The sequence below is a fragment of the Oncorhynchus clarkii genome, chromosome 9, assembly GCF_045791955.1.
Source record: "Oncorhynchus clarkii lewisi isolate Uvic-CL-2024 chromosome 9, UVic_Ocla_1.0, whole genome shotgun sequence".
Taxonomy (NCBI): Eukaryota; Metazoa; Chordata; class Actinopteri; order Salmoniformes; family Salmonidae; genus Oncorhynchus; species Oncorhynchus clarkii.
The window spans coordinates 20,057,739-20,072,555 of record NC_092155.1 but is presented as its reverse complement, the minus strand read 5'-3'; the positions used below and the strand labels follow the sequence as shown (position 1 = coordinate 20,072,555).

The following is a 14,817-nucleotide window of genomic DNA, read 5'->3' as shown; positions in this document are numbered from 1 at the left end:
GCCCACAGAAACATCCTTTTACTCTCTGTTCTAGACGACCAATTCTCATAGCTTTTAGCCGTACCCTTATCCTACTCCTCCTCTGTTCCTCTGGTGATGTAGAGGTGAATCCAGGCCCTGCAGTGCCTAGCTCCACTCCTATTCCCCAGGCGCTCTCTTTTGATGACTTCTGTAACCGTAATAGCCTTGGTTTCATGCATGTTAACATTAGAAGCCTCCTAAGTTTGTTTTATTCACTGCTTTAGCACACTCTGCCAACCCGGATGTTCTAGCTGTGTCTGAATCCTGGCTTAGGAAGACCACCAATAATTCTGAAATCTCCATCCCTAACTACAACATTTTCAGACAAGATAGAACGGCCAAAGGGGGCGGTTTTGTAATCTACTGCAAAGATAGCCTGCAGAGTTCTGTCCTACTATCTAGGTCTGTACCCAAACAATTTGAACTTCTACTTTTAAAAATCCACCTCTCTAAAAACAAGTCTCTCCCCGTTGCCGCCTGCTATAGACCACCCTCTGCCCCAAGCTGTGCTCTGGACACCATATGTGAACTGATTGCCCCCCATCTATCTTCAGAGCTTGTGCTGCTAGGCGACCTAAACTGGAACATGCTTAACACCTCAGCCATCATACAATCTAAGCTTGATGCCCTCAATCTCACACAAATTATCAATGAACCTACCAGGTACCACCCCAAAGCCGTAAACACGGGCACCCTCATAGATATCATCCTAACCAACTTGCCCTCTAAATACACCTCTGCTGTTTTCAACTAAGCTCTCAGCAATCACTGCCTCATTGCCTGCATCCGTAATGGGTCAGCGGTCAAACGACCTCCACTCATCACTGTCAAACGCTCCCTGAAACACTTCAGCGAGCAGGCCTTTCTAATCGACCTGGCCCGGGTATCCTGGAAGGATATTGATCTCATCCCGTCAGTAGAGGATGCCTGTTTTTTTTTTTTTTAATGCCTTCCCCACCATCTTAAATAAGCATGACCCAATCAAGAAATTTTGAACCAGGAACAGATATAGCCCTTGGTTCTCTCCAGACCGGACTGCCCTTAACCAACACAAAAACATCCTATGGCGTTCTGCATTAGCAGCGAACAGCCCCTGTGATATGCAACTTTTCAGGGAAGCTAGACACCAATATACACAGGCAGTTAGAAAAGCCAAGGCTAGCTTTTTCAAGCATAAATTTGCTTCCTGCAACACAAACTCAAAAAAGTTCTGGGACACTGTAAAGTCCATGGAGAATAAGAACACCTCCTCCCAGCTGCCCACTGCACTGAGGACAGGAAACACTGTCACCACCAATAAATCCACTATAATTGAGAATTTCAAGAAGCATTTTTCTACGGCTGGCCATGCTTTCCACCTGGCTACCCATACCCCGGTCAACAGCACTGCACCCCCCACAGCAACTCGCCCAAGCCTTCCCCATTTCTCCTTCTCCCAAATTCAGTCAGCTGATGTTCTGAAAGAGCTGCATGATCTGGACCCCTACAAATCAGCCGGGCTAGACAATCTGGACCCTTTCTTTCTAAAATTATCTGCCGAATTTGTTGCAACTCCTATTACTAGCCTGTTCAACCTCTCTTTCGTGTCGTCTGAGTTTCCCAAAGATTGGAAAGCAGCTGCGGTCATCCCCCTCTTCAAAGGGGGGGACACTCTTGACCCAAACTGCTACAGACCTATATCTATCCTACCCTGCCTTTAAGGTCTTCAAAAGACAAGTCAACAAACAGATTGCTGACCATTTCGAATCCCACCATACCTTCTCCGCTATGCAATCTGGTTTCAGAGCTGGTCATGGGTGCACCTCAGCCACGCTCAAGGTCTTAAACGATGTCTTAACCGCCATCGATAAGAAACAATACTGTGCAGCTGTATTCATTGACCTGGCCAAGGCTTTCGACTCTGTCAATCACCACATCCTCATCGGCAGACTCGACAGCCTTGGTTTCTCAAATGATTGCCTCGCCTGGTTCACCAACTACTTCTCTGATAGAGTTCAGTGTGTCAAATCGGAGGGTCTGTTGTCCGGGCCTCTGGCAGTCTCCATGGGGGTGCCACAGTGTTAAATTCTTGGACCGACTCTCTTCTCTGTATACATCAATGATGTCGCTCTTGCTGCTGGTGAGTCTCTGAGCCACCTCTACGCAGACGACACCATTCTGTATACTTCTGGCCCTTCTTTGGACACTGTGTTAATAACAACCCTCCAGACGAGCTTCAATGCCACACAACTCTCCTTCCGTGGCCTCCAATTGCTCTTAAATACAAGTAAAACTAAATGCATGCTCTTCAACCGATCGCTGCCTGCAACTGCACGCCTGTCCAACATCACTACACTGGACGATTCTGACTTAGAATATGTGGACAATTACAAATACCTAGGTGTCTGGTTAGACTGTAAACTCTCCTTCCAGACTCACATCAAACATCTCCAATCCAAAGTTAAATCTAGAATTGGATTCATATTTCGCTACAAAGCATCCTTCACTCATGATGCCAAACATACCCGTGTAAAACTGACCATCCTACCGGTCCTCGACTTCGGCGATGTCATTTACAAAATAGCCTCCAATACCCTACTCAATAAATTGGATGCAGTCTATCACAGTGCCATCCGTTTTGTCACCAAAGCCCCATATACTACCCACCACTGCGACCTGTACGCTCTCGTTGGCTGGCCCTCGCTTCATACTCGTCGCCAAACTCACTGGCTCCAGGTCATCTACAAGACCCTTCTAGGTAAAGTCCCCCCTTATCTCAGCTCGCTGGTCACCATAGCAGCACCTACCTGTAGCACGCGCTCCAGCAGGTATATCTCTGCTGCCAATGACTGGAACAAACTACAAAAATCTCTGAAATGTATCTCCCTCACTAGCTTTAAGCACCAGCTGTCAGAGCAGCTCAGATTACTGCACCTGTACATAGCCCATCTATAATTTAGCCCAAACAACAACCCCCCCCCCCCCCCCTACTGTAATTTTTTATTTAGCTCCTTTGCACCCCATTATTTCTATCTCTACTTTGCACATTCTTCCACTGCAAATCTACCATTCCAGTGTTTTACTTGCTATATTGTATTTACTTTGCCTTTACTCCCCTTATCTCACCTCATTTGCTCACATTGTATATAGACTTATTTTTCTACTGTATTATTGACTGTATGTCTGTTTTACTCCATGTGTAACTTTGTGTTGTTGTATGTGTCGAACTGCTTTGCTTTATCTTGGCCAGGTCGCAATTGTAAATGAGAACTTGTTCTCAACTTGCCAAACTGGTTAAATAAAAGGTGAAATAAAACTTTTTTTTTAAAGTAGCTAACTTGGCAAATGCGCTAGCTAGTTATTCGCCACCTCTACAACACGCCTGTAACGTTATACGTCCGAGAAGAGGCACTCCAAAAGCTTGTTACTGCAAAAACACTGATAACATTCTTCAGTACGGGTAGAAATTCCATAAGGATAAACCTCGAGTCAATTTCAAATGTTTTAGTACAGCAGTTTTTTAAAGATGTTATCGACCAGAAATATTGAATAGTACACTTACCTCAATCGGTTAACGTTGGTTACTTCACTTTCGTATAAAAATGTCTACACCGCGTTCTAAGAGCGGAAACCCCCCTAGCCTGCTGAGATGTGTTATGCTAGCTGATTGGTTAGGCAACCATTGTTCTTTGATTAGCCTGTGAATTGACCAATGACATTAAGTTGTTACAGCGTTACTAACGCCAAGAGAAGGCACGTAATACGGACCATCAGTCACATGAGCAAACAGTGAATAGCTTGAAACTGCTTAGGCAAATTGAGGTTATTTATTAGCCTAGCTAGGTACATAATACTATGATTATGCCACTATTCGTACCAACTACTTCGAATGGTATGACTTATGATATTAGCTTGCTTGGTATACGTATTGTAATGAAACAGCAGTAAGCAGGTCTCGAACCCTCGACCTTCGAGCCCGAGGTCCGGCGCGCTATCGACTGTGCCGCAAAAGCATGCTCGTGCGGCAGGGTCGTTTCCGCGTTTATAAACCCAGGGTCGTTACAGTATTTTATTGAACACAGACAGATTTTCTTCGCTTTATTATCACCATGATCTGTAGAGCTATGTGTCGCAGGCAACCAAGATTCGTTTTACTGCTTCAGGGTTTTGGCATGCTGATTACAGATGGCAGTCGATGATTGACAATAGCCCCGCTTTCCCCAAAAAGTTAATTTGACATGCAATTTCATCACAGATAAGAAGCTAGTTGGTTTAACCGATACCGCTCCTTTGTCGACTGTACTCACACGGTCATAAAATAGCCCTATGATCCTGCCTGTTACTGAAAATCGTAAGGAAGTTGTATAGAACCTGCCAAGGTGAAAGCATAATCAGACGTTCCCTAAACATCGAGCTATAACCGGATTATGACTAGCAGCAGTTCACTGCCACTGGTGGTGCTATGTATGGTGCTGCTGGTTCTGGCTGACGTAAGGATCACCCCCTTCCTGTTTTTTTGGCCCCGGCAGTATCCTCCGATACCCGTTATAGTTGACACAACACTTTGTGCGCCAATAGGCAACAGTTGTACGTACTGGTTCTAGTAAACAAAGCAAGTCAACCGTCGGAGACAGCCTACTGTATAATGTAGCCCGATCTTTCGAGACGCTACAAGCAAAATAAATAATCCTACAGCCTACCCAATTTTACAGGTAAAATATAGCAAGTTTGGAAGTGAACATTCAGAATGGTTTTGTTTGAACGAATGACATATGTGATTCTCATTAAAATGTTAGACAAACCTAGTATTGTTATTGGTGCTTAAGAAAAATAAGTGTGGAAGATATTTACAGATTATATATCTAACATGTTATTCACCTTTCTCTGATGACAATATAGAATGACCTTTGTGAAAAAGCAGTCTATCCTAAGCCGTTTCCCTGTGTATACTTGAAAAAGGCTACATTCGTATCACAGTGGAATTACTTTAAGCCAGTGAACTTTTTAGAGGAAATGCTGACAGGCTGAGGGTGTGGAATGATGATGCAATTCTAAGAACTAAAAATGTTAGAACAAATAGCAAAGCACCTTGAGATTTTGTACTGCTTTATGGAAATAGCCTGAACATTCTTCCTATGGATTAGAGCAATAGAATTAAGTGTTTTTCATTCCATCACCCTCTGACATCCTCTATCTGAGCTGTTATTCTCTGTCTAGTAATGAGACTTATTTAGTGCCAGAATAACAAAAAGTAATCCATTTGAATATTCCTCTCTGTTTTTCTCTTAGACCAAGTTAACCAGAAAGTGAAAGACAACATCCCTTCAATTGCATCAGCCATCATAAGATCCATCATGGAGGTGTCTCAAACCGTGGAAACAGAGGAGCTGATGACATGCCTCCAGATCCAGCTCTACCACCCCCAGCAGGCTTCCAGGGCTCTGTACCGCATGTTGCCTTTGGAAACCAGACACAAGCTCCAGGCCGAGGACCCAGTGAGGCTGGGCCGGGATGCCCAGGCCTGCACCTTCGTGCTGGCCGACCCCCGTGTCTCCCGCAAGCAGCTGTCCTTGCAGGCCTACCGCACCTCCAACAGCCCGGACATGCTATTTTCTGTGCAGAACCTCAGCCAGAAGGGACGTGTGACTGTCAATGGGTTTAAGCTGGGGTTCCTGGAGAGGGCAGAGCTGCCTGGTAAGGCCCTGATACGGTTCGGGGAATACGAGATGCTGATACGCCGTGAGAATGGAGAGGCGAAGGGGAGCTTTGAGGTGGAGTTTGGCGTGCTGGCAGTACCCCCTTCCAGAGAGATGGGCATGGTCGTGCCAAATATGGTGCCCGTCATGGACACGGGCTCAGACCTTTCAACCAATGGCATCCCACCACTCATGAGCCAAGGGCCAATGGAGATGGATGAGACAATCATGTACCAATCAGGCAGGGCGCTTCTTCCATAAAATAGTTTTACTACAATGACAGCCATATTGTTTTGATTATATTGTATTATTTTCTCTTCAACTAGAAGCAGTTTTCTTGACAAATGCTGATGTTAAACATTCTGAAAGCTTAAATCAAAATGTTGACTGTATGTGGTGCCAAGCTATCAGTACCTCAAATGTTTTTATATTCTACCTTATAACCTACTCCTCAAGTATTATTCACTGTTACGTTATTTTATAAAATGTGAAACTAAAGCTTGTGAATATTACCCTTTTTCATGATACCCAAATAAGAGCAAGTATCAGAATTCAATGAAGGATGGGGTTAGGAAGGATACTGTTTTGTAAATGTTGATTATAATAGTAAAACGGTTTTATTTGATTATCGTGTTACACATCATATTAAAGGCTTTGGCAAGTACAAGTAACTACAATTTAACCTGCGAGGAACCAAGGCACATTCTGAAAAACTGGCTATATCTGTATATGTTTTAGTCTATCTGCATGTGAGATGAGATATGACCTCAATTTGCTCACTTTGACCCCATCTGCCTCACCATTGTCACCTGTGACACCTCAGATGGAACACTAGGAGCTGTCCTCTCCTCTCACAGCTGCAGATTGGCATTGAGAGGCCCGTCGCCTTCACCTCAAGAGCCCTGAGCCCCACTAAACAACGGTACTCTGTGGGTGAACGAGAAGCACTGGCCTGTGTCTGGTCGTACGAAATGTGGCACCTCTACTTACATTTCGACCCACCCACCAGTCCCTCACTACGCTACTGTCGGCATACGGAACTGGCCACAAGCCACTTCAGGTTCAACAGATGGGCCGACTGCCTCAGACAGTATGACTATCAGCTGAAGTTCACTCCGGGGAGGGATAACGTGGTGGCAGACCTCTCACGCTCCTCCGATCGTCTTGCCAGACGACAACGAAACAGCTCGTACAAATACTCTACGCTCCCCTTCAGTCAGCCGTCTCACTGGAGGAGCTGAAGCAAGCATCGTAACAGGATCCCACACTTTAACAGGATCAACCTGTAAGACAGCATGTTTCACTTATCGCCAATATCCAACAACTTCACACAGCCATTGAAGAGGAGTGGGACAACATTCCACAGGCCACAATCAACAGCCTGATCAACTCTATCCGAATGAGATGTGTAGAGCAAATGATGGTCAAACCAGATACTGACTGGTTTTCTGATTCATGTCCCTACTTATTATTTTTTTATAGGTACAGTATCCTTGACCAACAGATGCATGTCTGTATTCCCAGTCATGTGAAATCAATAGATTATGACCTAATTAATTTATTTCAATTGACTCTTTTCCTTATGTGAACTGTAACTCATTAAAATCTTTGAAAATGTTGCATATTTTTGTTCTGTGATTTCACTTCACAGAGACAATTTCTTCAAGTTTAGCACTAAATCCACACATATTTGAAGTATCTGAATGAAGGCGATGATGGTATTTACAATATACAACTGGGGTTGGCAACTAGGTCTGGATGCCGTGAAAAAAATAATGAAATATAGGCCTTCAGGCTAGCCTACTCCAGTGACATGAAATAGGGTATATACTTACTTTTTTTATACAAACCTTAAATAACTTTTGGTTCTCACAGTCAAGCGAAATTATACAATGGAAAATGCATCACTTGTGCACCATTGCGCTCTGAAGAGTAAACAAGGATACAACCAGTGGCGACCCATCATTCAGGTGTGAGCCCAACCTGTTTGTTTGTTTTTTGTTGTTGCCTGTTTTGCATGTTATTCTGGCATTAATACATGTCACTTATCAGTTTGCAAACAATGTAAAACATATAATAATAAGTTAACACAGCTGCATACAAACACGGTCTCTTTTTTGCTTTCTTAAGGCATTTTCAAAACGCAGGTATTTCAGCCTAGCTCAGTACATTCTTTAGTGGTGGGGAAGCCAGCGGAAAATACGGAGCACAGGGTTTGGAAATGTTTTCTAGTTGTGCCGTGATTTGCTCAGTGTTCTGTCACTCATATATACGTCAATAAAAAATCTACGTCACTGAAGAATCTACGGGGAGAGCTAAAATATGTAAGCCCCTTGGGTGCTGCCATAGATTTACATTAGAAGTGCCTATTCAAGAAGGCTCAAGGTCATTGGCCACAGATGAAATGACGTCAAATCATGTTATATCTACCATAGCTTTGATTGGACTGATCATGTCAACATCATACTTTCAAAATCTTAGCTAGCAAGCCAGACAAGCAGTCATCATCATGAATCAAGTTGACACTCTACTGGTAAATCCTTGTCATATGAAGACAAATTATAGATAAAACGTATCAGTGCTCATCGACCATTGGACATATACATTACACAACAAGTTGGAAATTGCAAATTTAACAATGAGTGGTTTGGCAGGAATCAGTGGCTAACTGCAAGCGTTGCAAAGCAATCACTAGCCTGCTATTCAGTGGAGTGGGTGTGCGGTCTAAGGGTCTCTTGCAAGCTTAAAATTATAAACATTCAACACCATGGGCCAGAAAAGGTTGAATACATTGGCCATGCTGTCAATCCAGCATGACTTCTGCTGCTTCAAAACAACTGGAAACTCGGAACTGGGAAATCGCAGACTTCAGTAAGATTAAGACAATTGGGAACTCGGGGAAAAAACAAGCTCCGACTGGGAAAATACCTTTTGAACGGTCATCCGAGCTAGAGCTCCGACCTGAAGATCACTGTGATTCAACCTTTTTTTCCCCTGAGTTCCCAGTTATCCCAAAAGCACTATATATCCAGAGAATGCCAGACTTTGATGACAAAATTTGCCCACAAGGACAGCCACACCACGTTCCCGTTCAGTTTAACACACCACAAAAAGGTGAGTACAAAAATGTATTGTATGCTGCTGCGTAAATTATGTAATATGCCAGGGAGATAGTATTACTTTTTTAGCTACAGTATACATAAGTGTAGTAAGCTGTTAGTAGCCCATGTACCTCACCCTAATAATTTGGTCCCTTTTTCCCTCATAATTTAACCTACTGTTCTGACTTGCTGGTGCACATGTAGCCTATAGCCTGTTTTAGAGCTTTCATTGTCTGCTTATACGCACCCTTTTTTTATCCTACAGTTGTGACTTGGTGTACCGGGACAATACTGTTAAGAACAGCCCATGTTCTGAATTCTGTTGCTGTACATTTCAAAAGTGCTGAACAAATAGTTAGATTAACTACGTCCGTCCTAGCTCGCTCATTAATGTATTCATTGAAATGACGGATTTCCTCTTATCCGTTCGTCCCCTTATGACAGTTTGTACATCCCAATTGTCAGTAGAAACCACATTTGTTTAAGAAAGTCTGCCATATTAGCTATGTTTATTTAAAAGGCAGTAAATGAGGCTGAATTAACTGTTTCGCTGCCAGACAAGGCTCCGCTGATAGCCAGATATAGCAGTGATAAGGTGTTGGGACTGCTGTTGGGCCATAACAGTTTGTTGGCAACATTTGTCACCATTATAGTGCAATTAATGTATTGTTTAGTGTTGTGTTATGTAGTGGCTTTGCTGCATGCATCTAAACCATTTTTTTTTAGAGTTTGCTCCACCAAGATTACATGCTAAAATCACCACTGGAGGTGGTGAACAGCAATCTTCAAGTCTTTCCGCAGATTTTCAATGGGATTCAAGTGTGGGCTTTGGCTGGGCAACTCAAGGACTTTCACATTCTTATTCTGAAGCCATTTCAGCATTGCTTTGACTGTATGCTTGGGGTCTGTTGGAAAGTAAATCTTCGCCCCCAGTTTATGGTCGTTTGGCACTCTGAAGCAGGTTCTCATGTATTTGGCTCCATTCATTGTTCCTTCTATCCTAACCAGTCCTCCAGTCCCTGCCACTAAAAAACATCCCCATAGCATGATGCTGCCACCATCATGCTTCACAGTAGGGATGGTGTTAGACAGGTGCCTGGTTTTCTCCAGACATAGCGCTTTACATTCAGGCCACAGAGTTCAATTTTAGTCAATCAGAACATTATCTTTTGTCTTATGCGCTGTCTTTCAAGTGCCTTTTTGCAAACTCCAGGCATGCTGTCATGTGCCTTTTTCTCAAGAGTGGCTTCTGTCTGGCCACTCTCCCATAAAGCCCAGATTGTTTTAGTGCTGTAGAAACTTGTCCTTCTGGCAAGTTCTCCCATCTCAGCCAAGGAACTCTGCATTTTTTTCTGTCAAAGTGGTCATTGGGTTCTTGGTCACCTCCCTGACAAAGGTCCTTCTTGCCCGGTTGCTCAGTTTGGTTGGACGGCCAGCTCTAGGCAGAGTTTGGGTAGTTCCATATTTTTTACATTTCCCAATGTCTCTTATGACCGAAAATAACTTCTGGACATCAGGACTGTGATTACTCAAAATGGACTGGCAGAATCCTTTTTTCCCCTAAAAACGAGTCTGACTCGGCCGATGCAAACAATATACTGAAAAAGGGCGGGATGCCTTCGGAGAATTTGTAGGCGATCGAATAAACCCCCACTTCCTTCCCTTCTGCTAGCAAATGTGAAATTTTTGGACAATAAAATAGATGACCTATGCTTACCGATGCTAAGCTACAGGACTGTTTTGATAGCACAGACTGGAATATGTTCTGGGATTCCTCCGATGGCATTGAGGAGTACACCACATCAGTCATTGGCTTCATCAATAAGTGCACCGATGACGTCATCCCCACAGTGACAGTGCGTACATACCCCAACCAGAAGCCATGGATTACAGGCAACATCTGCACTGAGATAAAGGCTAGAGCTGCCGCTTTCAAGGAGCGGGACTCTAACCCGGAAGCTTATAAGAAATCCCACTATGCCCTCCGACGAACCATCAAACAGGCAAAGCGTCAATACAAGACTAAGATCGAATCGTACAACACCAGCTCTGATGCTCGTTGGATGAGGCAGGGCTTGCAAACCATTACAGACTACAAAGGGAAGCACAGCCGAGAGCTTCCCAGTGAAAAAAGCCAACCAGACGAGCTAAACTACTTCTATGCTCGCTTCGAGGCAAATAACACTGAAACATGCATGAGAGCACCAGTTGTTCTGGAAGACTGTGATCACGCTCTCTGCAGCCAATGTGAGTAAGACCTTTAAACAGGTCAACATTCACAAGGCCGTAGGGCCAGACAGATTACCAGGATGTGTACTGTGAGCATGTGCTGACCAACTGACAAGTGTCTTCACTGACATTTTAAACCTCTCCCTGTCCGAGTCTGTAAAACCAACATGTTTTAAGCAGACCACCATAGTGCCTGTGCCAAAGATCACTAAGGTAACCTTCCTAAACGACTACCTACATCTGAAGCCATAAAGTGCTTCAAACGGCTGGTCATGGCTCACATCAACACCATTATCCCAGGAACCCTAGACCCACTCCAATTTGCATACCGCCCCAACAGATCCACATATGATGCAATCTCTATTGCACTCCACACTGCCCTTTCCCATCTGGATAAAAAGAACACCTATGTGAGAATGAGCTGTAGTCAGAGTTCAACACCATAGTGCCCTCAAAGCTCATCAATAAGCTAAGGACCCTGGGACTAAACACCTCCCTCTGCAACTGGATCCTGGACTTCCAGACAGGTTGCCCCCAGGTGGTAAGGGTAGGTAACAACACATCCGCCACGCTGATCCTCAACACAGGGGCCCCTCAAGGGTGCGTGCTCAGTCCCCTCCTGTTCTCCCTGCTCACTCATGACTGCATGGCCAGGCACGGCTCCAACACTATCATTAAGTTTGCTGATGACACAACAGTGGTAGGCCTGATCACTGACAAAGACGAGACAGCCTATAGGGAGGTCAGAGACCTGGTCGTGTGTTGCCAGGACAACAACCTCTCCCTCAATGTGATTAAGACAAAGGAGATGATTGTGGACTACAGGAAAAAGAGGACCGAGCACTCCCCCATTCTCATCGACAGGGTTGCAGTGGAGCAGGTTGAGAGCTTCAAGTTCCTTGGTAGCCCCCACATTGACTCTGTACCACTACCCCCCCCCCCCCCCCCCGTATATAGTCTCACTATTGTTATTTTACTGCTGCGCTTTAATTACTTGTTACTTTTATTTCATATTCTTATCCGTATTTTGTTTTAACTGCATTGTTAGGGGCTCGTAAGTAAGCATTTCACTGTTTCACCTGTTGTGTGACTAATAAAATTTGATTTAATTTAGTGGAGACCACTGTGCTCTTGGAAACTTTCAACACTAGAAATAGTTTTATACCCTTCCTCAGAAATATCTTATACATCTATGGACAATTCTTTGGACACATTGGTATAGTTTCTGCTCAGATCTTCACTGTCAACTGTGGGACCTTATATAGACAGGTGTTTCTTTGTAAATTATGTCAAACAATTGTAATGGCCACAGGTGGACTCCAATCAAGTTGTTACGATATCTCAAGGATGATCAAAGGTTGTTTTCTCTGTCATTATGGGCCATTGTGTGTAGATTGATGAGAAAAAACATCTATTTAATCCATTTTGAATTCAGGCTGTAACGCTATACTTTCTGGCTATTATCTAATCAATTCTGCTAACATTTTTTTGAATCTTCTGAAATACACAAGTTTTAGATGACTTTTTATTGGGTAAGGGTGGGATCATTGTGGTGGTTTTGAGAAGCACATACCATCCTGTGCCACAGTGCCTTTAGAATGTATTCACACCCCTTGGCTTTTTCCACATTTGTTTTTACTGCCTGAATTTAAAATGGAATAAAATGTAGATGTTTTTGTCACTGGCCTACACACAGTTCCCCATAATGTCAGTTGATTTATGTTTTTTTAAATGTTTACAAATTCATTACAAATGAAAAGCTGAAATGTCAAGAGTCAATAAGTATTTAACCCCATTGTTATCGCAAGCAAATAAGTTCAGGAGTATAAAATGTGCTTAAGTCACAATAAGTTGCATGGACTCACAATAAGTGTTTAACATGAATTTTGAATGACTACCTCATTTCTGTACCGCACACATAACATTATCTGTAAGGTCCCTCAGTCGAAAGGGCACCTATTGGTAGATGGGTAAAAATTAAAAAAGCAATGAATAATGAATGTCCCTTTGAGCATGGTGAAGTTCATTACATTTTGGATGGTGTATCAATACACCCAGTCACTACAAAGATACAGTCATCCTTCCTAACTCAGTTGCCAGAAAGGAAAGAAACCTATCAGGGATTTCACCATTTCACCATGAGGCCATTAAAACAGTTGATGGATCAACATTGTAGTTACTCCATAATAATAACCTAATTGACAGAGTGAAAAGGAAGCCTGTACAGAATAAAACATTATCCAAAACGTGCATTAGTGAAGTAACACAGCAAAAAAAATCAATTAACTGTTTATCCTAAATAGTCGTGTTTGAGGCAAATCCAATACAACACACTACTGAGTACCACTCTCCATATTTGAGCATAGTGGTGGCTGCATCACGTTATGGGTATCTTGTAATTGTTAAGAACTGGGGAGTTTTTCCAGGATAAAAAGGAACAGAAGCAAAATCCTAGAAGAAACAGGCAAAATCCTAGAAGAAAACCTGGTTCAGTCTGCTTTCAACCAGACATTGGGAGATTAATTAACCTTTCAGCAGGACAGTAACCTGCTGGTATCCAAACAAGGCCAAATTTACACTGGGGTGGCCGAGTTACAATTGCTTGAAAATCTATGGCAAGACCTGAAAATGGTTGTCTAGCAATGATCAACATCCAAATTGACAGAGCTTGAATTTTACCCCGTTTTCGTGGTATCCAATTGGTTTTAGTAGCTACTATCTTGTCTCATCGCTACAACGATGAGTACGGGCTCGGGAGAGACGAAGGTTGAAAGTCATGCGTCCTCCGATACACAACCCAACCAAGCATAACACAGCGCGCCTCCAACCCGGAAGCCACACCAATCATCACGCATCCAACCCGGAAGCCAGCCGCACCGTGGACCTGGCAACCTTGGTTAGCGCGCATTATTTGAAAATAATAATGGGAAAATGTTTCAAAATCCAGGTGTGTAAAGTTCTTAGACTTACCCAGAAAGATTCACAGCAGTTATCACTGCCAAATGTGATTTTAACATGTATATGTAACAGTATAACTTTAGACCGTCCCCTCGCCCATACCCGGGCGCGAACCAGGGACCCTCTGCACACATCAACAACAGTCACCCTCGAAGCATCGTTACCCATCGCTCCACAAAAGCCGCGAAATATTCTGTCCAAGTGGAAGAAAATTGTAAGTAGAATGACGAAAAATGTAATTAATTTCAATCCCAATTTGTTACATCAAAAAGAGGAAAAAGTAAAGGGGTGTGAATACTTTCTGAAGGCACTGGATGCCAAGACTTCTTTGATCTGCACAAACTGCCCAGCATAGGGCAGTTGGCTTCCACAAAAGGAACAGCCACACCCAGATGCTCTCTTCACCAGTCATATGATGGTTTATAGAAAGAGTTAATCTACCCCCCCCAGCAGATTTTATACGTGATCTGTAGTCTCACTTGTACTGCCGGCTCCAGGCATAATCAGTCACTTTGGGGCCCCAGCAACCAGGAACTGTCAGGGTCTCAATTTACTGATGAGCGTTAGAATACACAAGGTGTAAATTTAAACATTTTTGTGCATCAGTCACTCAATTAGATTGTTAGCAGACATGGCTATCTAGTGATCTTCACTTGTAATCATGGCCAAAATGCTGGATGGGGCCCTGACCTCCAGGGGACCCCTCATTGATTATTAGTTGCCCTCACTCATATCAACATTGCAAAATGTGTAGTACTGCAGAAAACTCTTTAAAAGTAACCTTTTCTCTACGCCCCATGCCAAAATGTGTAGCTTTAATGCTATGCTTTATC

General features: G+C 43.4%; 1 protein-coding gene across 1 annotated transcript; it reads left to right on the top strand.

Annotated features, from left to right (window-relative positions):
• Nucleotides 1-3,776: 3,776 nt before the first annotated feature.
• LOC139417150 (TRAF-interacting protein with FHA domain-containing protein A-like) lies at nucleotides 3,777-7,318 on the top strand. Its single transcript, XM_071166393.1, has 2 exons — nucleotides 3,777-4,712; nucleotides 5,290-7,318. Exon 2 carries the CDS (start codon nucleotides 5,355-5,357, stop codon nucleotides 5,955-5,957), a length of 603 nt encoding a protein of 200 aa, XP_071022494.1. The 5' UTR covers nucleotides 3,777-4,712; nucleotides 5,290-5,354; the 3' UTR covers nucleotides 5,958-7,318.
• Nucleotides 7,319-14,817: the final 7,499 nt, after the last annotated feature.

Coding starts and splice junctions, on each gene's coding strand:
- LOC139417150 (XM_071166393.1), top strand. CDS start 5,355: ATGGAGGTGTCTCAAACCGTGGAAACAGAGGAGCTGATGACATGCCTC.